We start from the raw sequence: 24,963 nt of genomic DNA on the forward strand, positions 1-24,963 counted from the left end.
TCATGTTAATGAGTCTTATGTATCAGTGTTTATTTCCACCGTTTGATTATCAGGTGGTTCAGCACAAATGAAAACCTGTATTTAATTATTATTTTCATCCTTTCTTTGAGCTGAAGGGGGGGTGATATTGTAAATATTTCTGAAAAAAATGCTCTAGCCCTGAAAACCCATGGAAGACCATTGTAGTAAGATAGGACATATTTTATTTTCTTTTCAATGAGAAAACTAGTGCATATTTGTTGATACTGCTGTAGAACTGAAAAATTCTAGATTGGTGTGCAGTATGCATTATGGTGAATCATCCCAAGGCGGTGGTATAAGATGGAATAAGAAAAAAATTCAGCAGTTGACAAAAGTTAGTGCTGCTGGGAAGTGATGATAACTCTGCCTGAGAAACAGAGAAATTACTTGATGCTGAAAGCTATGTTCAATATATTTAGTTTCATTAACAGTTCAGCTGCCAAACCTCTCAGTGGTGAAACTCGATATTACAGACTCTTAGAACAACAGAAGGATTCAAAATCATTACTCTGCTGATAGACCTTTCCTTCTTAAAGGATCTGCAGTACCTGGAAGGCTGATTTAAAAAGCTCACCTAGGCATTGCTGACATCTCAGTCTCCTGTTAGATCTTCTCTCTGACACAGTTACTTCCAGTAGTTTATTTTGAGAGACTCTTTCGTGTATAATTTTTTATGAGGTTAGGTGTAACAAAAAGAAATAATACTATCTTGGACAATGTATAGTATGTTCTGTGACATTTCTGAAATAATCAATATAATGTGTTGCATTAAACCACCTGTGACTAGCGCTTCTTTTGCCCCCTTGGCAAACAGCTTTGTGTGCTAGCTGACTGGCTTATGTAAAATCCAAAATACTGCTGTAATCGCTTCGGGGATGTCTTTCTATTGCACCTGACTCCAGGCTCACAATGAATTGGAAATTACGGTACAATTATCCTTATGTCACTATGAAAATTTTCAGGCTCCCCCTCGGACCATCCAGAGAAACAGCAGTTTTGAAGCTACACTCCGATCAGGAAAATGTCACCAGGCTTACAATGCTGCCCTTAGTATTTCTGTTCAGAATTTTCTGTACGTTGTTGAGAAAAATGTATGTCTTCACTTTCTCTTTGGTGTGATTCTCAGGGTATCAGATTGTGTGAGCTTTGGAGAGGGTTTGTGTAAGTCTCTAGATAGGGTTCAACTCCTTCGCATTCTGCAGAAACAGGTATACAGAGCGACATTTAGCATTCTGCACTAAAATGTTCCATGGTTATGATAAACTTTATTGCTTAGAAATATATATGTATGCTTTTATTTTTAGTTATTCTTAACATCAGTGCTTTCAGACAAAAGTCGTATATCTAAGTGAAAGAAGATAAATAAATTTCTCTCTTAAGTATGTTTTATATCTGTTTCATTATTGGAAAACTAAATGAAACGGTTGATTGGATATTAGGAAGAAATTCTTTACTGTGAGGGTAGTGAGCCCCTGGCGCAGGTTGCCCAGAGAAGCTGTGGCTGCCCCATCCCTGGAGGTGTTCAAGGCCAGGCTGGATGGGGCTTGGAGCAACCTGGGCTGGTGGGAGGTGTCCCTGCCCAGGGCAGGGGGGTTGGAACTGGATGGTCTTTAAGGTCCCTTCCAACTCTAACCATTCTATGATTGTTTTTTCATTGGAAAGAAGACTCTTTTCTTTAACCTCGCTGTGACTCATTCTTACAGTATGTCAAAGTGGAAATAGTATGCCTGTCTTTATATACAGATAAACACACACACATACAGGACACACGAGTCCACATAAGGCATTATTAAGTGATGTGTTTTGCCATTGACTAGCCATTATTTTATGCAGCCAGTGCACATCACGCAGTGTGATGACGAATATTTAAGTGATTTATTTTAGCAAATACAATTAGTGTATGATATCTCAAATAATACTATTTTGTAGGGCAGTGATTTTTAACCTTTTTGTAGGTGACCCTCGCTTGAGAAAATTGGTTATTCCTCAGGTAATCCCTCAGGTTAGACTCCTGGTGGAGGGTCCTACATCTTTGCCTTCACTTACATGAGTATGCACGACCAACCAACCCATCCGCTACTCAGACCAGATCTGCCATTTCTTTGGCGCCGGCAGCGCTGAGAACAGTATTCCTGCCGCAAGCAGGCTGATTCTGTCCAGATGCGCTCGGGCGTCTGCGGAGAGCGTTTCGGCACCTCTGGTTTGGGGAGCGCGAGGGAGTAGCAGCGGCGCTCCGTGCCCGCAGCAAGGCCTCGGGTCTGGCGGGGTTCTTCTGGCCGCTGCTGCTCCCGCCTCCCGCGGGGTGAACTCGCGGCCCGCAGGCACGGAGCCTTTCACTGGCTCCTGCTGCGTGGGATGCGGTTGCCTCGTAAGCGTCAGGTAATTTACCTGCAGCATTCCTGCGAAGGATATGGATGAAGAGGCGTATAGGTAACAAGTGATTCAGCCACAGCCGCTCGAGGGCTGGCGCGGTCACAGTAGGATGGAGGCACTGTAACAAAGTCTTAGACTTCATCCATTAAACCACCTTTCCCCTTTCCCGTGATTATCGGGATATTGTGGGTAAGCAACGGGGTATTTTTTGTTTGGTTTTGTTGTTTCTTTTTTGCCACAGCAACATTTAATTTTCTATTCTAATATTATGCTGAGGAGATGGCTGCAGTGCACTGGCAGAGACTGATAAGTGACTTACAATTTTATACCGCGCGTTTGCTGAATTTTCAGTTTGATATGTACAGTCTGGGATGACAGCCAGTCATTCAACCTATTCTTGCCTCAAACACTGTAAAAACATGCGGACAAAAGAAGGAACACCTGGCAAATGTTTTGGGTTTACAACAACAAGAGAGAGAGGTAATGATATCCATGGTTATGAGCGAGATAACTTGCTTCTTCACAGCATATGTTGAAAACATTTTCAGAACATTTAGATTGCCTTTAACTATGTCCTTGCACAAAATAACGTAGAGAATTAAAGCAAACAAATGGAAGAACTGAAGCAGACATAGCATAAAACAGAGCCTGTATTGCTGGGAGGGAACCCCGGTTCCACCCCAGCAGGCTCAAATCCCCGGGCGAAAGCCGGCCGTGGGGTCGGCAGCTCCTTCTGACACTCGATCGCATCCCCGGGTGTTTCAGTGCTTTCTTTTCTTCCCGACTCTGAGTAATGTGATCTGCCTTTGAAGAGGAATTTAGCTTGGAAGGTGGCCCTGTGGTTCTGCGAAAAACCTGTTACTCATTGTGATGGCAGATGATGTGGTTTCCTTGAGAAAACAGTGTGGTAGAGTTATTTGAATAAAGAACCAGGAATACTGAGGGCTGGGTTTCTACTGCTGGCTAACAAAGATTTTCTGTGGGTTTCCTTAATTAATTTTTTCTTTTATTGCATCGGCTTCATTGTCTTTTTGTGTTTAGTACTTGGATTGTTTAGATGTATAAGGAGATAGCTGCATCATTGTTCATTTCAGGAAAATAATACGTGTTTGGGTTTTTTCTTTCAGTTCTTTTGTGAAAAGGCTTGAGGAGGTGTTTATATGTCTCTTTAGCATTTAACCATGGCACAGAGGCTAATTCAGCATAACTAAGATACAATCTACATTCCTTTTTTGAGGTCGTATTGACAAAGAACGGGGATGCAGGGAAGCGATTGCTGTGCTTAGATTAGGGATGCTGCTGATTCTGCTTTTAATTTAATCTCTCAGGTGGGAGATTAACTTGTTCTCCTCAGATCGTTGTGTGGCGTGGATTTAGTGCCTGTGTTAAGTGAGCGTGCCAAAGCCTTGGAAGAACTTTGAAAAATAATTTGACCATGTTAAAGCAGATCTGAAGTTTCGCTTCGTATTCTAGGCAACGCTTGAGCTGCCAGAATAGCTGAGAGAAGCAGTGTTTGGCAGCGTGTGCTCAGGAGCACGCAGCCATCGCTGTTGTACCTGTAACGCTGGGACATCCAGTGGCTTTTCCTGATCCCTGAGGTTGGCAGGCGCGTGCCGGAATAAGCCTGTACCGATACAGCGGCACCGGCTCCCGAAGGATGTGCGGGGGCACCCGCTTTCAGCCTGCCTCGTGCCGGGCGTTCTGCTGTGGGCTGCGGGTCGGTGCTCTCCCTGGTGTGTGCAGAAGGGAAGGCCACAGCGACAGCGTTAGGCTCACTGTTGGGTTTTTGGTGGGTTTTTGTTTGGTTTCTTTTAAGGAGACAAGTGGTATTTTGCATCTTTCTTTAGCTTGAATTTTACCCCTGCGCTTGTTTAATTGTTTTCCTGGGTAAAAGAATGAACAGAGCAAAACATTATTTTTGTTTCTTTTTTCACATTTTGGTGCTGATTAAACCCAAATAAGTCAATTGGATAGCTTATGATTACTTCAAAGATACGTAGAACAGACTTTGTATTCTCAGATTACTTAATTAGAACACAGTTTATCCTCACTCAGTTTCTAATTTGCACATTTGAAATGAACATTGCTGATATTCTTGACTGCAGCAAGATCTCTTGAAGAATCGCGTCTTGATTAAATGGTCATCGGGCCCTGCATTTTGAGAAGTGCTCAGCACAATCAATTCGTACTAAATTTCATTAGAAATAGGTATGTTTGTCTATTGGTGAATTTAAATCAGAAATTAAAAAAAAAAAAAAAACAAAAACAAGCAGCCAAAACTTGGAGGGTACCAGTATTTCAGATTTCCAGCCCTCTGATTTTCATTGTGGTTTTAAGAGACTTCTTAAATCCTAAATGTTGAGATTTGTATAGTTTATTCTTACGAAACCCCTAATTCATATAATAATTGAGAAACAGCATAATTTTCTCGGTAGTTTTCCCCATTGGCAACTGCTCTATCAAAAATAAAATCTCATCCCTGATGTAAAAATCAAGACCCTTATTGTGTTTAAGCTCCCAAGTAATAAAACAATCGGCAGGAGGCCGCAGAGCACGTCATATCGTAAGGTGCGTTGTGCCAGTCCTTTACGCTGCTGATCTTTTATTACGGGACAAGTGATTTACTCTTCTGAACTTCTGAGCTCAGCAGATTTGCAGGTACTGCTGTTGAAGTTTTAATTTAGGCAAAGATGCTCATAAAGAAGTGCTCAGATGTTCAGATGTGAATCCAATTTTATATCCCTGGCAAGTTCAATAGTGTTCAGCTTCTGCTTTTGATTCATTTAAACAGATTTATGAAGAAGCAGCATATTAAGCTTTTATCTCTCTCATATATACATATGAGTGTGTGTGCATGCTCCCTAGTTAGTACTTTATATATATATATATGCTTGTATATGTTTTAATATAAACTATATAATATTTATGTAACATTGATATTGGTATTTGTTTTATTATTCTACATTAAATACTACATTCATCTTACGCCAGATTTCTGAGCTTTTGCAGCTGCAGTGGATGTTCAGTTACTTCGGCTCAGATTATTTTGCACCGTACATTTTATTTACTGTGTGGGAAATGAGTCTTGAGGCAGATTAAATTAATTTGTGGTTGCTTGAATTGGGCTCTTGCTTCCTTAATCTTACAGAAATTCTGTTCGTTCTTATTGATGTGCAGTTGGCTCCTTTTTAAGAACAGCCTCGATGATTTTGTGGTTGCAAGATTTAGAGTCTCTATATAGCGGGCATTACTGTGTCTCTCGAAGCAAAACTTTTTTGTTTATGTGGGTATGACTTTTCCATATTTATCCTCCGAAAGGAAAAGCTGCATCCAAAGTCAGCTGAGAAGTGAATCTTCTGAAGTAATTTTTAACACAAGAGTACGCATTTGTATTTTATCACTCATAAATATCCGCTTCTTGAAATCCAAACATGCTTTGTTTAAAGCCAGAACACTGACTAGGAGAGTAATTCCACTTAAGCTGCCAAGCGTGTGGATATTGTCCAAACACATTTTCTTCCTGCTGTGTCTTACTCCCCGTGCTGTTGGGGAATGGCACAGGACCTGGTGTAGATTAGACTTTTATGGGTTAGGAGGTCCAAACGGTGGGTTTAAATGCAGATTTTGCTGGGCTAAACAGTCTCTTTCAAGCTTAGGTAAGACATGGCCGAGGCAAGGATAGTGAGGAGAGCAGCACGTAGGACGGCCCTAAAATTTAGGATGTGTTCACGAAAGGTTCTTTGTATTTAAAGCAGTTGACACTACCGTAGGGCGAGCATTCGGGCAGCAGGCATTCAAAACAGATAAAAGACATTTCCGTGCAGATTTAAAGCAGCATGTGAAGGATGCAGAATCTATTATTGTTCCCTTCTTCAAGTTTCTTGTCCTGGGACAACTTCTACTTGCCTTGCACAAGTCCCAGGAAATCTGTCTGTCCCTTTTTCATTGGCCTGTGCTTCCCCAGCCCCCTCAGAAACACTTCAGAACATTAACCATCTCTCTCCAAAAACTCTGTTCTCCTTCTGTTCCCCGGTCGTATTGCTGTTAGGAGTAGGCGCTCCCACGGCGTCTCCCTGGGGCGGGCAGCCGGTGGAGCAGTGCCCGGGGAGGAGCAGGGCCCGGGGCCGCGCAGGACCAGGCAGGACGCGGACACCGGTCACCGTGCCAGCTCGCCCCTCTGGTCGCCAGGGTTTGACCTGCAGCACCGTGTGGTTTTCCCTGTACAAAAAAAAAAAAGATGGTTACTTCTCCTCTCTTGGATGGCTTAACGTGAGAGTCTAAAACATCCCCCGGTGATGAAAGGTGTTTTGATAAGAACTTTAGCATCCAGAAGCCTGAAATGATGCACTGCTTTCAGTTCCTGGCTGTGTGGCCTGATTCTCAATTGGGATTAGCCCCCTTTGACCGGTTTGTTGGGGTTTTGGGTGGGCTTGTTATATTTTTTAAATATTGGCCTTAATTAACATACAGCTAATTGATCGGTTCAGCAGTTTTTCTGTACTTCATTGTTTCATATAAAAATAGATCAGTCTAGCTGAAATGTTCTCCCCTTGTGATGTTTTCTTTTATTGTTTGATTCATTAAGTACAGAATGTGCTTCAATTTCTAAAAACAAACATACATCATTATAGTTATAATTTCACTAATATTACTTATTCTGATTATTGTTCACTACAATTGATGCAATGACTAAAGCATGCAGTTCATAATACACGTACAGTGTTTGTTTTCTTTAATCTTTTTCGCTATTTTCTATAGAAGTAAATTATTGCAACATATGGAATTGCACTTAAACTTATTTACCGTTCTGCATTTATGTTTAGAGAAGTGACTATGCTAGAATGACACCTGCTTATTCTATTTTCTTCTCAAGCGCTTTTTATTTTAATCCACTGGCCTTATTGATTAGTAAAATTTGTTTTCGGTATCATTGCAAACATGTCAGTACTCAAAGAATGAGAAAGGTGTATCCTTCTTTATCTCTAAAAAACATCATCTGTCATTTTTCAGTGAAGGAGGCTGACAGAGTAGTGTGATTTTCAGATCTTGGTTGTGTTTGTGGCCTTGCTAAACAGAAAAATACAGGCCAAATCCTGATCGCATGGAAGGACATGAAAGGTACCATCATTGCATTGTTGCTCTCTTTTCATATTTGGAGTTTAATCTCCTTTCACCGGCACAAATATTGTTCTTTTGAAGCTGATTGGTAAAATAACAGTGAGTGAAAGCAGATTGAGATCTCTGATTACGTTTTATGGAAGCCTAAATACCGTATTCACAAAAGCTGGTTTTAATCCATTGAGGTTCATCTCCTTACAGGCACTGATAGAAACAGGGAAGAAGAAGTTCCTCTGGGTGGATGTAGAGAAAGGCCAGTCTGGGCTACTGTCCTGGCTCCTCCACACAGGAGCCTTTCTCCCAGGAGAACCCATGAAGAAGTATTTTTAAATCTAAATATAGTCTTTGTGAGCATCCCAACTGTGCAACCTCAGAACGCTGTTTTATCGCTCTGATCTGTAATGATCCACTGATTTGATTTAACCATGTTTTGATGTCTGCAGGTCCAAGAGGCACGCAGGCTTACTTTTCTGTTTGTGGGGTTTGGCTTTTTTTCCAGGCAGTGTTCCTTTGGAAATGCCAAGGAGAATAGTATCGTCAACACACATTTGTGATTTATTTTTCTTTTCTATTTTAGGCCCTTCAAATCATCACAGCCAGTCAACGCTGAGGCCGCCTCTCCCTCCTCCTCACAACCATTCACTGTCCCATCATCATTCCTCTGCCAACTCCCTCAACAGGAACTCGCTCACGAATCGCCGGAACCAGATTCACGCGCCTGCTCCGGCACCCAACGACCTGGCCACCACCCCCGAGTCCGTGCAGCTCCAGGACAGCTGGGTCCTCAACAGCAACGTCCCGCTGGAGACCAGGTGGGTGGTGTGGATGGACACCCCAGGGAAATGCCGCTGCACAGAGGAAACCGTTTGGCTCATTAGGAGATGGGGCTGAGTTCACTTTGTGTCAGTGATGGTTTTGGCTGACACAGCATTGCGAGTTAGTGACATCAGAATATCTACAAGCCTCTGATGTGCTTTGCATTGGAAGGTAGACAGATGGACATCTCTCTGTTCGCCTGTCCCATTTTCAAGCCTTTTATTCATGTGGACCGTCCCTGTGTACAGAACTCATGGTATCAGTACAGCATATTTCATTCCCAGGCTCAGGGACAGCTTACTTATGAGTCATTTCGACTGTGTTGCTGAAAAATTATACATTTTGCCTTTCCTGAAGTGACAAACAGAGGCTCATTTGAAATTATGCATTTTGGGAGACCTTGAGAAACAATCCCAGATTCAAAACTGACAGTACTATAATTTTAATTTATATTTCATCCGGCACGCAAGCTCATTTTAATCTCTTCTGTACGTCTTAACAGCTTGATGCCCGTGGGGCAAACAGTTGCATATAAATGAAAAGGTGCAGCACTTAGGGCTGCCAGTTAAATAAATAAATAAATGCCTGACATGCCGGCGTTCTAAATATTCTGGTTTGTTGTCATTTGGGGTATGAAATGTCAAACATATTTAACTTGCGCTTTAAATAGCGGAGCTGGCAGAGCTGATCTCCCAGAATTTAAAATTAGCCATTGTGGTGCCGAAAAAGGTGCTTGGTTGTTCTCGCTTGCCCGGCTAGCTGCAAACAGCGTACAGGTAGAGGAGCTGGACTGCTTCTAGCACCGGCTGGTGCTGTGGTTTCAGCTGCTTGGTTGCCAGAGCTGCCGAGATGTTGTGTTTGAGTTGCAACCTTCTGGGAATCCCACGCCGCTCTGGTGCATTACCCCTGGAGTAGCTAGGTATGGCACGGTCTCAGCCCAGTCCCTCCCAGGCTTTGATTAAAGATTGCCTTCTGGTCTGGAGCTCTGGGAGGAGTTGGTATAGCTGGATTGAAGCTTACAACACCCAGGGCGTTGTTATTCGGCGGTTAATCAGTGGTTGTGGCACCACGGGGAGCAAATGAGACTGAGAAGAGCAGGGAATCCGTGCCCAGTCTGTGCTCCAGTGCCGTTTTGGAACGGTCACAGGGGGCTTCAGTCGCATTGCCCTACTTTGCTGAAATGCTAACATGGGTGCCATGAAGAAGGGGGGCGGGCGGGCGGAGCAAATGCAAGTTATCTGAAGCCCGAGATGTCCAAAAAAAGAAAGGAAATGGATTCTCACTTGCTGAAGGTTTGGAACTAACTTTGGCCAAAAAAAAAAAGTAAAATTAAGAGCGAAGCTTGGCTCTTAACTGCTGCTTCTGTGAGAGCGTTGCTACTATTTAGAACTTAATTTTGGCACCCTGGGTTTGGTATTTATTGCTAAGAGCTACAAGATAAAAATGTTGGTCCTATTCAGCCCAGGCCAGTTGTTTGCTGCTGTGTGGTTCATTGCCCGGAAGTTATAGCAGACTTAATTCTAGCGTGGAATGACCTCCTACTGTTCCTTGTCTATCTGGTTTCATATGAAATTGTTCTTGGGTACAGCAGGACCTGAAGTATGTCATTTCCGATGGTTTAAGATTGTCCCCATTTACCAAACACTTAATATGGAGGGAAGTCCTTGGGATTTTCATAATACTGGCATCCCTGAGAAACAGAAGTGGGCATTTGCCTGACTGGTTTTGTTTTGATGTCGGATTTCGTGCCTATTCCCTGCCAGTGGAGACTGTCAGTTGCGTTACTAACTTTCGTTCTTCACCTTTTATTTTTTTAATCATAAAAGCCCTGGGAATACGTATGTATTCATGTTGATGACAAAAGGTTGCTTTGTGAATACTGTTATTTTTGGAGGTTTCAAGGTAGCGGGCAGTTAATTGGAGCTTTTCCATAGATAGTTTGTCATAGGCAAGCATTAAGATATTAGAAAACATCCTGACAGGATTGCTGTGTTCTAAAGCTATTCCAGAGTTGCTTCAGGATCGATTTTTCTTCCTTTCTGAAATTACACACCTGACAGGACTTGATGACAAGTTTCATCACAAGAATATTAACTCAGAAGACGATGATTTATTTTTTTTTTCTGGTTTGCAGTGAATTTTGCTGAAACTGATACCTGCAAAATCATTGGGGACTTGCAGAATTAGCCTGTAATTCTCATTTTTAAAACTGGTATTTCATCTATGTTCATACGAATAGTCACAAAAAAAAAAGGACAGCTCTTTGGTCAATTTTTACTTCAGCCTTTACTTTATAGCTTTAGCTTGTTGTGAAACACTGATCCCTCTTACACTGCCTCTTCACAGTGCACTACTCTCTAACTTTTTTTCTTGTTGTCAGTTTATTAATCTCAGTAACGGTGTGCTCAGGAGGCAAAGCCAACACTGACAGCACCTGCTTTATCAGGAAAGAGTTTCACAACTTTTTGTTTTCACCTTTCAGTTACCTTCAGTAGATTCTGCTCTCGACTGAAAATAATGTGCAAGTGGTCACATTACGGATTATGAAACAAAAAGCGGTACCGGGGCTGTCTGAAGGGAATGCTTCATGTCAGCACTAGAGAACTCAGATCACAATTTAGATTCCAGACGTCTCCTTATCTAACAGAACCGAGCGCTGAAATCTTTGAGTAATACAACGTGGGTCTGCACGTTGATGTTTTTTTTTTTTTTTTCTGGTAAGAATGTTTTTCTCTTCCCTTATTTCCTTTGCTGCCTTAGGCAGTTTGGGCTGAATTCAGACTGTTTGGAGACAGCACGTTTCCCAAAGATAGCCTTTCTCCACCTCTTGTTTCAATATTGATGGGGGAGGGGGTTAATCACATTTGTTTTATTTTCTTTGTGACGTACAGTAGGCTTTTACTGCTTGCACGTGTTTTCACAGACCCTCTTCGGGCAACTCTTTCCCATGTCTCCGTGTACCCTTTGTGGTTCTGGATTTTTTACATGATTAGGCTTAGCTGTATTGCAGTAGCTTGTTGCTTTCAGTGGAATTACAAGATTGCAAAATGCTTATACAGAGTTCCTAATGATGCTTTTTTTAGAATGATGGAATGGTTTGGGTTGGAAGGGACCTTAAAGATCACCTCGTTCCAACCCCCTGCCATGGGCAGGGCCACCTCCCACTAGACCTGGTTGCTCCAAGCCCCGTCCAGCCTGGCCTTCAACACTTCCAATTATGTGTGCTTGATTGTAGCGCGCTTATTTCTGCTTCGAGGCAAAATAATATGGACTGTATCTTCCCTCATCTGCGGCTTCTTTATGGCTGCAGCCGGCCCCCAGGCTGGCTACGTAATTGTTCTGTTTTCTTTGAAATAAGGGTCCGTAATGGAAAGGTTGAAATATCTAATGCATCGCTGTAGCATTTTTATGGTGCTGTTTTTATGGTTCGTTTCTGTAGTACTTAGCTGCTTTACCTTTAGGCTCGGAGCTGCTGTTTAATGCTCTTTAACTTTTATTGTCCTCTTGCAGTCTATTTCAAACCATCTCCTCCTCCTCCTTTCCAAAGTGCTGGTTTCTACGTTTTCCAGTTAAGAGGTGTTCCTTTATTGCTTCTTTAATCATTGCTTTCGAAGAGGATGAATGATGAAAATACTACCTTTGAACATCCCAGTGTGGGTCTCATTACTTCCAGACAGCTGGAAAGGCAGCGCTCTGCTTTAAAGCTTGAAATGCTTTGAGGGCACAGGGAGAAAAGCGTGGCTTTCCAAGGAAAGGAAGGTTTGCATCCCTCTTTGCGCTGTGAGAGTCCTCTCTGGTACGGGAACCTCACACAGGGCCATCTGCAGGTGCCGGTGAAAAACAGAATGACTCATAAGTGAGGATACAGAAGAGCTTTCATGGATGGATGTCTGACTGAGATTGCCTAACGTACTAACGCCTGTTCTGGTGCTTTATATTGATATTAATTTATTTGGTACCATTATAATTAATAATACTTAATCCAGGAGGAAAAAAAAGACAAAATTAAATGGGAATTAGTCTTATTCTTTAGTGTCATAATTAGTCTCGTAACTTGAAATATTTTCAGTCCAAATCTTTCAGTTGTAAAGATAATTTTGCATGTATGTCTATAATTCCTTTGAGTTTGCTCACAAGGATCTGTTGCTAGGCTTCAAGGAAGACTGTAACATACTAACGTCTCTCCTATATTTCGGGGGAAAGGATGATGGTCACTCTTCTGGTGATTACAAAATTGGTTTCTTTAGCTCTTGTGGGGTGTAGTATAAGAGCAGTGGTCCACATCTGGGGTCATTTAAGCAAAGTTCAGTTCAAAGACTGAGCAATCTGAAAATTAGCCTTGAAAGAACCCCCAAGTTGCTCTTCAAAATATTTGCCTGCTCCTGGGATTTAAGCTATATTTCTTACTTTGCCAGTCCGGTTCCAACACAGTCAGTCTGGGTGAGCCCGAGGAGAGCAAGCTAGGGCAGAAATGGGAGATTAGTGCATGGATTAGCAATGTGAGCTGTATCCTGTGGGAGCCAGTCCTTGGAAAATAGACCGTGTGTATAGCAAATTGTGAAGAACGCCTTAACCTTGAGACTAGATAACAGGAAAGTTGGCAGAAAGAGTAAAACAAGAGCAGGTGTCCACAAGAAAAATAATGCTTGAGCAAGACTAAACAATATGCTAATGTTAACCAATCATGGGTGAAATAACCCTGCGTGCTCGCCGCATGCACAAAGCGAGACAGCCAATCAAACAATGCGTGATCGCGTGTACAAGATATGAATGACTATATATGTAACCCGAGTGTTAACAATAAACGGAGCTTAGCGGAGATTGACGCTAACATACATCGTATCGGTGTGTTTGCTCCCCTCCACCTGGCCGCAACAGTATCCCAGTCTGTACCAATGCACTGCGTGAACTCGAAAACATAGGGCATCAGAGCAGGGAAACATCTGCACACAGCATTTTTTGTAGCTGCAGCCTTCCAGGCAGTGAAGGAATGAGTGCAGTACACAGTCAAAAAAGCCAGGAACAGAGTACATGAAGAGTGGGATTTAGTGCTTGGGGGGGCGAGGGTAATTTTGTTTGTTTTGTTTTGTTTTGTTTTTTAAGAAAGAAGTTAAATAACAGTTTTAAGTTAGTTTTTGAAATTTTTACTCTAACATTAAAGTAACAGTTTTAAACTGGAACGACTTTTTAGAAGGGCGTGTAGCGATAGGACGAGGAGGAATGGTTTTAAACTGGAAGAGGGGAGATTTAGATGAGATATTAGGAAGAAATTTTTCATTCTGAGGGTGGTGAGCCCCTGGGCCAGGTCGCCCGGAGAAGCTGTGGCTGCCCCATCCTTGGAGGTGTTCAAGGCCAGGTTGGACGGGGCTTGGAGCAACCCGGGCTGGTGGGAGGTGCCCCTGCCCAGGGCAGGGGGGTTGGAACGAGATGATCTTTAAGGTCCCTACCAACTCTAACTGTTCTATGATTCTGTGATTCTATAAATATCTAAATCTTGTTAATAGTGCATTCAGATGCTGTCCCATGTTAGGCTGTCTAGATCAGCTGCAGAACTTCTAAACTGAATATGTAAACTCGAAGTTTCTGAATGTGTAGAAGTTCCAAGTTACAGCCATTCTCCACAATTGTCTGCCTATTTTCAATGATGTCTCAATATTTTGATATCTTTATACATGATGCAAAATGTTCTGGAACAGAATAGTGAAACAAAATTTCTTTTCCTTTTGTTAATGCAAATTTCTAGGATATATTCGGCATAACAAACAACTACTTGGAACAGTGAAATAACTCTTCACTCCAATTTTGCTTTGTCTTATGTGGCTTTCTCTTACCACTTACTTAAACTATACGGCTACAGGCACATATGCTACAGCAGTTTAGTCCTCTGAGTTTGAGGACTTGGGCAAGAACTGACTTCTTTATTCTCTTGTACCTTCATGGGAAGGTTGCAGGAAGGGTGTGTGGACTTTCCAAATAAATGGGATCTGCATAGATAGATTCTGGACCTATCTAAAAATCAAAAGCATTTTCAAGAATTGAGTAAAGCACAGGGAAAAGCACCCCAAGGACTTCACGCACATTTGGGACATGTGCTTGGAGAAATTCCAAGAACATTGTAGAAAGGTCATTTTTAGCAGGCTACTGTAGTATTGTTTTCATAACAACTGTAGACTCTGATAGGAGAGAAAAAAGGGTGAAGGAAAACACTGCGAAAGCAGGGTACATAATGATGGTTCAGAGAATCAATCTAGATGTACTCCCACTCACATACACATAAGCTCAACGAAGTTTTTACAGATTGCAGATAATTGCATGTTTTCACATTCTTGTTGGTTTGCATTTTTAAGTTTTGGGTTGCGCAGAGTGAACAGGCAGCGGTAGCGACTGTACGGGAAGAGGCAGGTATATTTAGGGTGTTACTCTTTATTTAAAAAAAAATTAATCTCAAATGATGTGATTTAGGTTTCTATTTTTTAAGTTTACATGTAAACTGATAAAACTATTTTAGAGATTTGAGTCTATTATTCTATTATTATTTATACTCTATCATTTATAGACTTGAAATAGCACTTTTGTTAGTACTTTTTTTTTCTTATTAAGCGAGTGGTTGAATCAAGAGGTAGTGAAGAGGTTACATGTATGCCTTTTAAAATAGAAGTGTTTTGAGATTATATTCATTAATTGACGTAAAAAGCTAAAAATGAGCGGACCTATAAAAATCCAAAACACTGTTGTGATTATCATCATTACCTGAATAACAAATGTAGACATTATTGGATTTCATCACTTTCACTGCACTATGCAACATACTAATCAGAACTTTACAGCAGCCAAGATACAAGTTTTTCCACTTGAGAAGGGAAAGGTCCTGTGGTTTAAGCTGATTCAGAGCTGCCTAAATCCTCCTGTATCTGCATTATTGATCTTGCTCTCATTTAGAGCATATATAAGTACATATGCAAAGTAACCGATTTTTTGTGTTTATGTCTGTAGCAGTTCCTGTTACTCTTTACTAGGTGTTAACTAGCAGTTTCATTGCTGCATTCCTGGAGAATAAATAATAGTGGAAGAAAGATATGCATAAATTTAAAGGGCAAAGCAATTATTTACTGCCTAACTCGCAGGGAAGCTAACTGGGATTTCAGCTGACAGGCTGAGGGAGCGTGCTCACCGCCTGTTGCAGGGCACCCGGGATCTCGCTTGGCCACAGCGGCACCAGTCAGGAAGGTAACGGGTGGCCCCTGTAGCTCCCCGGGGTCGCTGAGCTGCCCTGTGCCACCAGCTCCGTCACCACCAGCCGCTCGATCCAGTGCATCCTCGCAAGCCTTCCCGGGTTACCCCATTTTATGCCTTCCCATGTTACCCCATTTTATGCCTTCCCATGTTGTTGGTGTTCTCCCTCTCAAATTCTTGAGCTGCTACTGACCCCCATCTCAGCAGTCCTTCCTCTCTCCATTTTTTTCACCTTGCCTTTCTCCAGCCTCTCACGCAGCTCTTTGTCACAACTCAGCAGCTTCCGGAGCAGAGGAGCCGCGGCTGTGCCTCTGGGACCTGCCAGAGCCAGGCCTGGAACACAGCAGCGAGGGTGAGAGCGCTCCGGGGGGCAGCTTGCCGTGGGGATTAGAGTGAGCGAGAAGGTTAGAAAAGCTTATCCAACAGTATCTCAATTAGCATCTTCCAGATGAAAAGCAGGTTGTCCTGTAAAAAGGTATCTGGTACGGAGCTAAGCTGCAGCTGCGGTACAATACAGATGTTTTACCTACTCTGTTTTCAATTGTGCCTTTGTGAACAGCGCCTGTTTGGTTTTGTTTAATAATATGACAGATCAGGGTGCCCAAAGGCTGGCACCTGCCTTTTTGTACAACATCCTACCTCCCTGTCAAGCAGCTTTCAATTACTGTGCTTTTGTCTGTCCAACTGCGCCTTTGTTAAGAGCGCGGAGATGGCAGTGACAAGCTAGTCTGGTACTTCAGGCAACATCCCTGACACTCGGCTTAACACTCTGCATTTTTTTAGAAGACTTTGCCTGGGGATGTGAAGAACCCAGCCTTTAAGGAATCGAGAACCTTTCAAGAGCCGGGAAGCCGGAATTAGAGTTGCGCTGGAAGCTGGGCGGCTGCTGCGAGGTTTAGAGTTGCGTTACAGTGGATAGAAGCGTCCCGTTGGTATCGATGTGTTCGTTCGGAATTACTGTTTCCGTGCCTCATAGAGTGTCCTTAGGTCCTGCACCACGCAAAGTTAGTTGCAAATCGATTACTTGCAGCAGTCTGAAAAGCACTGAAATAGCGTGTCGTCGTGAGGGCTGTCGGCTGGCGGGAGCAGGCGCTGGTGTGAGGGTGCCCGTAGGCACGCTTGTGGGAAATGGCCGGTGCGTTTATGTAAGCGTGAGTTTAAATAGCTCTCCACTGAAAAATCTATCTTACAGAGTTTAATCTGTAGATTTTATGTGATTGAGACAGTTTCTTGTAGCTATACAATTTAAAGGCATAGAGTTAACATTTTCAGCCGTTATTGCTAACTTCAGAGCATTTGGGGAATACCTAAGTCCCTGTGTTTTAGGCACTAAAAAGGGTAGAAATGTCCGTGCAGTGTTGCCAGATCCGAGGGCCCCCGGCTGCGTACACCTGGCTGATAATCCTCTGCTGCTCTGCGAGAACCTGAGAGCAAGAACATGCAATTAAATCTCATTTCGGGAAAGGCTGAGAGACCCTGACGCAGGTAACCAAAGCTTGCACCAGGCTAACGCTCAGAGTTCATTTTAGCATAAAAGGCATAAAAACAGCTTGTAGGTTTCTTCAACCTTGGTTTCTTTTTGTATGGAAGTTAGAAAACTGCCATAAAATGTCACTGTCTGAATTTGGCAGCCACTTTGGGGTTTCACTGACATAAAATGACTCGTGGCTACTTGTTTGGAGGACTTAGAAGACTACAGAAGTCTTTTATTTTTCCCCCCCCAATGAAAGCCAGCATGTTACATTCTATAGTTCATTGTTTTTTCTGCAAAGAATAAATGTACAGTAAAATTATAGACAGATGTAATTTTACCACAGCTTAAAGATATTTTTTTAATGTCCTAGAACCATTAAATTGAGCTATTACTGTTCTCTTGGTATGTATCTTTTCTATTGATTAATTACTATTAAAAACCTATAAAAAAAACTATGAGAAAAGACAATTTAAGCATTACAGCTCTCTGTATTTCTTTTTTCATACAGAATAAGCTTAGGATAGTATGAGGAGGGAAAGAAGCAATTTATGTTAGAAGGTATCTTGTTCTTCCTTTCTATTACAGTTTTTCATCACAAAACCCATTTTTTTTTTTCCTCAACTGATTCTTGCAGTGTGCTGCCATGACAATGTGGCCAGATAGGAGGGAAAAAAAGCCCAGATTGTTCTCTCAAAGAATATGGAAGTTAATACGGTGTCTGTCAGACCGCTTATTCCCTGAGCACCAGAGGTCCTTTTGACCTGTGGGAAAATAAATGCTATAGAAAGCTCTGAATTAATGAAGAAAGCAAAATATAGCTTTTTCCATTTACCATTAGTCCCCAGAACTGCGGACGAACGTCCCCTTGCAAGCTCAACTTTCGTAGCTGTCACCTTTCTCCTGGCATCAGGGACGAGGTCCCCGTCTGTGATCCAGCACATCAGCAGCACACGTGCTTAAGCCAGAGAGGGGTGCGTCTTACAGCCCCCAAAGCTGCAGAGCAGCAGAGGAGAGCGCCGAGTGAGCTAAAGGGTTAACTCGTGTTCTCTGAGCAGCGTGCAAGCTCCGTCCATAGCTTTCATGGATGCTTAAATTACTGAATCATTGTATACCGACAATCATATTTCGTGATTTTCCAGTGCTTCACGATGCACAGAAATTAGGGAGACTGGGCTGAGACTTAGCAAATTTGCTCCCGTGTTTTCAAAATAGGAATTTAGTCCCAATCTAAATCAAATTATTAATGCCGATTGTGAGGTAGAAAATGTCCTTATCTTAACAGTATAGGTGAATAGGTAAGATAGAGAATATACAGGTTTTTTAATTCTAATATGGAATGTATTTGTAATTAATGATTGGGTACAAATAAGATCATTTCTTTTCATAAGCAGTCATTGTACAATACCCTCCCGGTCTTACCGCTGTGAGACTGTAATTAATGTTGATAAATGCTGGTGTTCTCTCTGTGCAGCTTGGGCCCACAGACAATTGGTTGTACCAGAGCATGTCAAATCCCACATAAAAATATAGCTATAGATCATTGGGTTTAGGGATAGAGTTCAGACAAGTCAATTTATTTCCATTAGTAGCTGAATCTAGAGTTAAAACTCTGGGGGGCCAAGTATTTTGTCCCTTATGTTCTCAGTCTTTCTGCTGTGCTTTATTGTCGCTTAAGGTATTTCGGCTAATCCGGCCTCCAGCTTCTGAGTGCAGTGCCAATTTTCCAAAAGGGCTTGGTGGGTAGTTAACATACCTTTAGTTAAAAGTCTTTGTAAAACTTTTGAAGGCAGAACGTCTGTACTTTAAGATTGTGTTCTATCTTCTAATGACTGCCACTTTGTCAGATATCCTCATACGGAGGCAATGAACTTTCAGCTTTCAAAATACATGGGTAGGACTCGCAGGTGTGACAGAATTCGGAGCTTATCCAATGATATTTTTTCTTCTTTCGTTTGACAATGACACTGTTCCACATATCCATTTCAATCGGCCGTTTTTGCTTCTATCAAGTTCTGATCAGTTTTAACAATATAATAGAGATCATGTTTGCATGTATTTTGGTTTTCTCCATATACTTTATGTATCTCAAAGTGAATCACAGTGAAACTATTTTTCTCTTCTGCTTTTTTTTCTTCTCACATGAAACAGTATATGATTGACATGTTCTATTAAAACATATCTAGATATTCATTAATTCAAGTTTAATGGGAGCAGAGTTTCATTATATATCTGAGTTTACTTTAACAATGCTTTATATTAAAATTTCTGTAGGTACTGTAGCTGCCTTCTCAGCTAAAGAGGATGTAAAATTCCCGGGTTTAAAAACCTTGACATTTTAGATAAAGACAGTGCCAAGGACTCCAATTGCCAGTTTGATTCTGAGAGATCTGCTTTTGGGCTGGAAAAAGGAAAGAATTGTAAGAACAGTTTGTTGTAGACCCTCCGGTCCAAGGCTCAAAGGGCCGCTCATGCCGTGACGATGTAGGAGGAGAAGGGGGTCCTGGGCTGCAGCAGATGCGGAGTCAGCCCAAATGAGAGAGGAGCCTTCCTACCTGCCTTTGTCTCACCAGATCTCTCTTCCTTCCATCCTTCCTTCCCTCCTCATGCTCCATGTCACTGCCATCCCTGGTTCCTGTTATGGAACCGATACTGTGTTCCCAACACTGGAGAGCAAGCAGAAGGTGTTAATCAGGTTTTAACCAGGCAAAAGGAACAGAAGTGTCAACAGATCTAGCGTAACACAGCCAGCCTGATAACATCATTTTCCCAACAGATATTTTAATTGAATTGTTGCAAAGTAAAGAAACATTTAAAATGAAGTGTTCCTGAAATCAGACTTTCATTATTTCTTGCTTTCTCGTAACTGGAAGGAGTGTTTTTTAATTTAAAAGGATGGGTGATTTTGAGGGGGAAACCCTTTTAGCATTTGCCTTTACTGTGTTTTCTCATAGATCATGTACAACGTGCAGAAAAGAAGCAATTCTAACATCTAATGAGCCTCACTGATAACAAAAAGGAAGGGCAACTTCATTTGCAAAAAATGACAAATGTTTCTATTAAGTAACTGGTTAGGATATTGCTGTTTCACTCTACTTCTTTCTTTGTTTTGCAAATACTGCATTTAAAAAAAAAAAAAAAAAAAAAAACGAAACCCAAAACACAGAATTAATCTGCTTGAGATAGTAGTAGGCTTTGAAAGCCACTTCTGATTGTGTACTTGTGTGTCTGAAGTTTTTGCTGCAGTGTTTCCAAAGCATAAAGAAAAAGTTACAACAGTGAATACTACAACTATTTTAGGTGACTGAAGTATTTTCTAAAACAAACTAAATTTTGATCACTGTTGTAGGGGATGCACGAGGTCACTTGGGGTTAAAAAAATAAAATAACAGAGGAAGTGTCAAACTAACTGATTTTTCATGGTCATTAATAGAGTTTATTAATGACTGCAGAAAAAAAAGACCATATTTTCAGAGACTGTCTTCAAATATGAATGTTTAATCATCAAACTGGGAAACCTGGCCAGCCTTCCTTTTATTGTCTTCTACCTGTATGCAAATTCCATGCAATTTATTATGCTCTGGGTTTCATTTCAAAACAAATGCTTTAATACACTTTACAATCACTTGAGTTATTCTGTATGGTAAGTGTGCAGTAAACTCTGCTCTTGGAAGTATGCACATGCGTGGTGATGGGTTGGAAACCGTACTTGGGAAACACCTTTCAGCTTCAAACTTCCAAGTCATTGTTTGTAATAAACAGTAACTGGTACTGATTTCAAAGCTCTAACGGGTGGCTGGAGAGTGACATACTGCATTCTGATCTCAATAAAAATGTTAAACATTTTTACATCTGAAGTAAGACTTGCGTTATTTTAGGCTATGGTTTTGCTGCGTTTGGAGACTACTGAGTATCTTCATTCTCACTGATTCCAAGGAGCACTTGTTTTTCAGAGCTGTGAAGGGATAGGGTATGGAACGGATCTTCGGATCTTCAAAGCTCTTTTGTCTCAAAACAAGTGGCCTTCCTGAAGACCGCTGCCTTTATTCTGTGCTTCTCTTTTCATCATTCACGGGGAACGTGCCTGCAGTCAGTCCTTCCTGACTGTGAGCAGTTAATCTAGAGAAGCAAGTCTCCTAGTTTGCTTTCTCTGTTTCCTCTCTCTGGAACATGTTAGCAGTGTTTTCTGAGATTTTGTTAAGTAATATATTTTGTCCCTTATTTTCTTTGTAATAAATGTATGGGCGGTTGAAGTTCCTTTTTTTTTTTGGCGAGTCATGTGCTTTTGGTGATTGTCTTAGTTGTTCAAACAAAATCTGTGTACCATTAAAAAAAATAATGGTTAATTCTAATTCTGGCAAGATCTTTTGTTACAGGACTATGGGTTTTGCTCAATATGTTCTTAATGGTTTTTTGCTGGCAGCTTTTGCCAAGACTGTTAATGAGACTCATAATTTTTTTGTCTTAGAATATTTGTTGGGTAGTGGATTTCGCAGGGAAATCACGTAAACCCGTGAACTCAGAAAGGATGTTTTCTTGTGAAATTAAGCATTCTGTTATATTAATATACATTACAGGTATTTTGTAGTGGAAGTAGTTGCTTTGCCCTGATCAAACACAGGCCAAAAGGAATTGATAGTGATGTCGCTTCTGCATATGAGCTTTGTAACTAGACTGCTCGCACTTCCTGCAGGTGCAGTCTCACCTGGTACTCAAAGACACTTCATCGGTCATGCCGGAGTTATAGCTAGTGTCTGGTCAAGTTGCGTCTAATTACAGAAAGGATTAAGCAATTATCATGACAGAAGATATCCTGAACCCTGTGTTTTAGTGACAGTTGTTAAGCTCTGGTAGCAAAAAGACTATGAGAATTTTCATCTCCGTATTTCTTCATACAAAATCCTTTTTCTTCTTAGTTGAATTGAACACGTTATAGCAGCTGGAGTGGAATCAGAGTAGGAGATACTCTTTCTTAACTGCGGGACTTGCCATTTTCAACTATGTTCCATTTTCTGTTTTTCAGGCATTTCTTGTTTAAGACATCTTCTGGAACTACTCCGCTGTTCAGTAGTTCTTCCCCTGGTTACCCATTGACCTCAGGAACAGTTTATACTCCACCTCCCAGGCTGTTACCTAGAAATACGTTCTCCAGGAATGCATTCAAGCTGAAAAAACCCTCCAAGTATTGTAGCTGGAAGTGTGCTGCTTTATCTGCAATTGCTGCTGCAGTCCTGCTCGCCATCCTGCTAGCATATTTCATAGGTAAGGCTGTGTTTTCTCTGTCAAATCACACGGCTAAGTCAGCAAAGGAAAATTCAGCAGATAAAAAGGCGGTCAGTCTGTTTCACAAATTTGTGTTCTTCGTGAGCAAAGAAAATTATTATTCCTTATACTAAATAATGCAGAAAAATAAAATGTTCAAGTCCTGTTTGCTGTCATAAGAGCAGTGGAAGCAAGAAATTGATCCAGAGTTCTCGATGTGCAATGTTAGCTTTAGGTGTTGGATACACATCTCTCATAGATGGTTCAAAGAGAGGGTGATATAATGATTTTTTGATGTACTACCATATTTTTAAAAATATTTGGAAAAAATTGTGGTTGGTGGTGGATCCGTGTAAGTAACAGAAGCTACAGGCATTTGAAGTCAAACATTACCATCGCATGCTGCCTTTAGATATAAGACACAAAATCATGTTGATTAATATGTCTCAGTCTATATCTGTCGGTGTGCCTAAATTCCTGGTGGTGTTAGATCTAACTAGATAGTTCCATTTTGTGTGCTGTCGTTTTCCATATTCCACACATCCTTAGTATTTTGTAAGCAAAAATATAGAAAGGAAACTCTAAATGTTGTGCTTATTTCCTGTGATTAATGTATTAATACTGAGGACATGGTGTGGTCATTTGGTCTGTGGTCTTTCGGGATTTTTTTCACATGCTTCTGTTATTTTGTCTTTCTTAATTTAATTCACTTCTGATTCCCCCTGCTCCCCCCGGTATCCCCTTCATTCTCTGTTGTTCTGGAAGTTTTTCTGAGTGTCCACACAAACTATAGCTCTGTGTTTTGTACCTTTTACAGTGCCTTCGACAATACATTGATAAGAATGACGTGCTGCACAAACTCTCTAGCTTCTCTGAGTAAATGACAAAATTGTGGTAGCTTGTTGATATTTTCTGTTAATACTTTCCATACCTATTCTGTGTGTTTTTTAATTCATCTCTGGAACTATTCTGATATATAGTGCTCAAAAGACCTATAGAGATGTACTGAAATTTCTCCCTATTCTCTCCATTTGAAGAGAAAGATTTTCTTTTGGTTTTTTGGGGGTTGGTTTGTTGTGTTTTTTTTGGATCCCATATAATCTGACTCAACGGGATAGATACTGTTTTCTAAGGAAACCCCATTCCATATGTAATTAATGTATACAGTAGTAAGAGAGAGCAGCCTGGTTACTTTATTGCTGCTGTCTCTGTAGGCCAGGCCTATATCCCAGCATGCTCAATACTACAGAGCTAACCATCTTTCTATACCTCTCACCTCAGAAGAGTAACAGGCTTAGTTTGAGATATAAATAAAAAGATTGGAGAGCACATGATTTATTGAACCTGACAGTTATCATACAACAGCTCTCTGTTTGAGTGATTATGCATGTGGGAAATGATATACTGCTAGTTGAATATTTTAATCATGTGTATAACTCTGAAGTGATGGATTATGAAATGTGTTTTTCCGTGGTATTTAGGTTACTGTAATCTAAAGCAAAGCTTTGCTACATGGTTATTGCTTTATACACTTTCATATACTGTCTAAGATGAGAGAATGTAAGGCAATGCGTTGACTCTTAATAATTGATGAATGATCTATCATTTCAAGTAATGACATAAGCGATGTGTTTTGACAGAAGTTTTTGAGGTCGTCTTTCCTGACTAAAGAACGATGGGTGCAATAGGGTTGGCTAGTGAACATAAGAAAACAGGTTTTAGGAAGAGAATGTTGGCTCGAGGATTAAATAATGAGAAGTTACCTAACAAGCTTCATGCCTTGCACAGTAAAGAATAAGTATCTTGAAGAGTAGCTCTCAAAACCAGAAAATATCTGCAATTAATCCTGTGATTAAATTTGATGGATCCACTGTGATCGTAATGGAAAATGGTGGAAAAGAGAGAAAAGGAAAGAAAACAAAAAAGAAGTCACATTGCCTTAAGTGCGTGAGAACAACAGAAAGGTAAAAGGGATGTGCTTTAGTCCATTCATTAATTTAATTCCCTCACTCTCAGCAAAAACTCATACAGTTCATTCCACATGACAAAGAGCAGGTGCAAGACCATCAGCTATAAGCTAATCCACCCATCCAAATGCTGGGACTTGCTGTCCTCCAATGGTATGATTTAAGGTGCTTGATACTTAAGGTGTTAAATCATCTCCTTGTTGTAAAGAAACTTAGGAACCTTTCCTTGTTCTGCAGTTCTCTGGAGGGTTACCTTCTCCCAAGTACGGGCAGAACATGAGTCCTGGGAAAACTCTCTCTCCCAGGGAAAGAGCAGCAATGCAGAATGCCAGCTGTCCCACTCTTCTGCAGCTCTTTTGGAGCTCCTGACCTGCTAACCCCTGAACTGCTGTGAAGACAAAATAACTCTGTCTTGCTCTTGTCAGGAGGAAAAATGTTTTTCTGTTTTCAAAACGGGTGACCAGAACAATGTTCAGACCACACCAAAATCTCAATTCTGTCCTAATCATTGAGACAGTGGGAAAGCGAGAGCTGTTAATCTACCAGGAGAGCTGGCAGTCTTGGGATGAAGAGAAATGGTAAGTTCCCCAAAGATGCGCAGGAGGAAGGACAGTACTCCATTTTGCGGTAACTCCTCCTGATGTATTTTGCTGTCGGAACTTCAAGCGCAGGAGAGTCTTTAAAGGTGCTGGTAATGTGTTT

General features: G+C 41.3%; 1 protein-coding gene across 6 annotated transcripts in view; it reads left to right on the forward strand.

The window, feature by feature from the left end:
• The window catches only part of TENM2 (teneurin transmembrane protein 2), a gene marked incomplete at its 5' end in the record, with an annotated part of 543,931 nt that overhangs the window by 348,726 nt on the left and 170,242 nt on the right, over positions 1-24,963 (forward strand). For all 6 annotated transcript variants that reach the window (XM_082489861.1, XM_082489862.1, XM_082489863.1 and 3 more), the window contains 2 exons: positions 8,090-8,324; positions 22,056-22,294. In XM_082489861.1, coding sequence (XP_082345987.1) covers positions 8,090-8,324; positions 22,056-22,294 — 474 coding nt within the window. The remainder of the gene's footprint in view (positions 1-8,089; positions 8,325-22,055; positions 22,295-24,963) is intronic.

This window comes from Vanellus vanellus (assembly GCF_965231255.1).
Source record: "Vanellus vanellus genome assembly, chromosome: 13".
Classification (NCBI taxonomy): Eukaryota; Metazoa; Chordata; class Aves; order Charadriiformes; family Charadriidae; genus Vanellus; species Vanellus vanellus.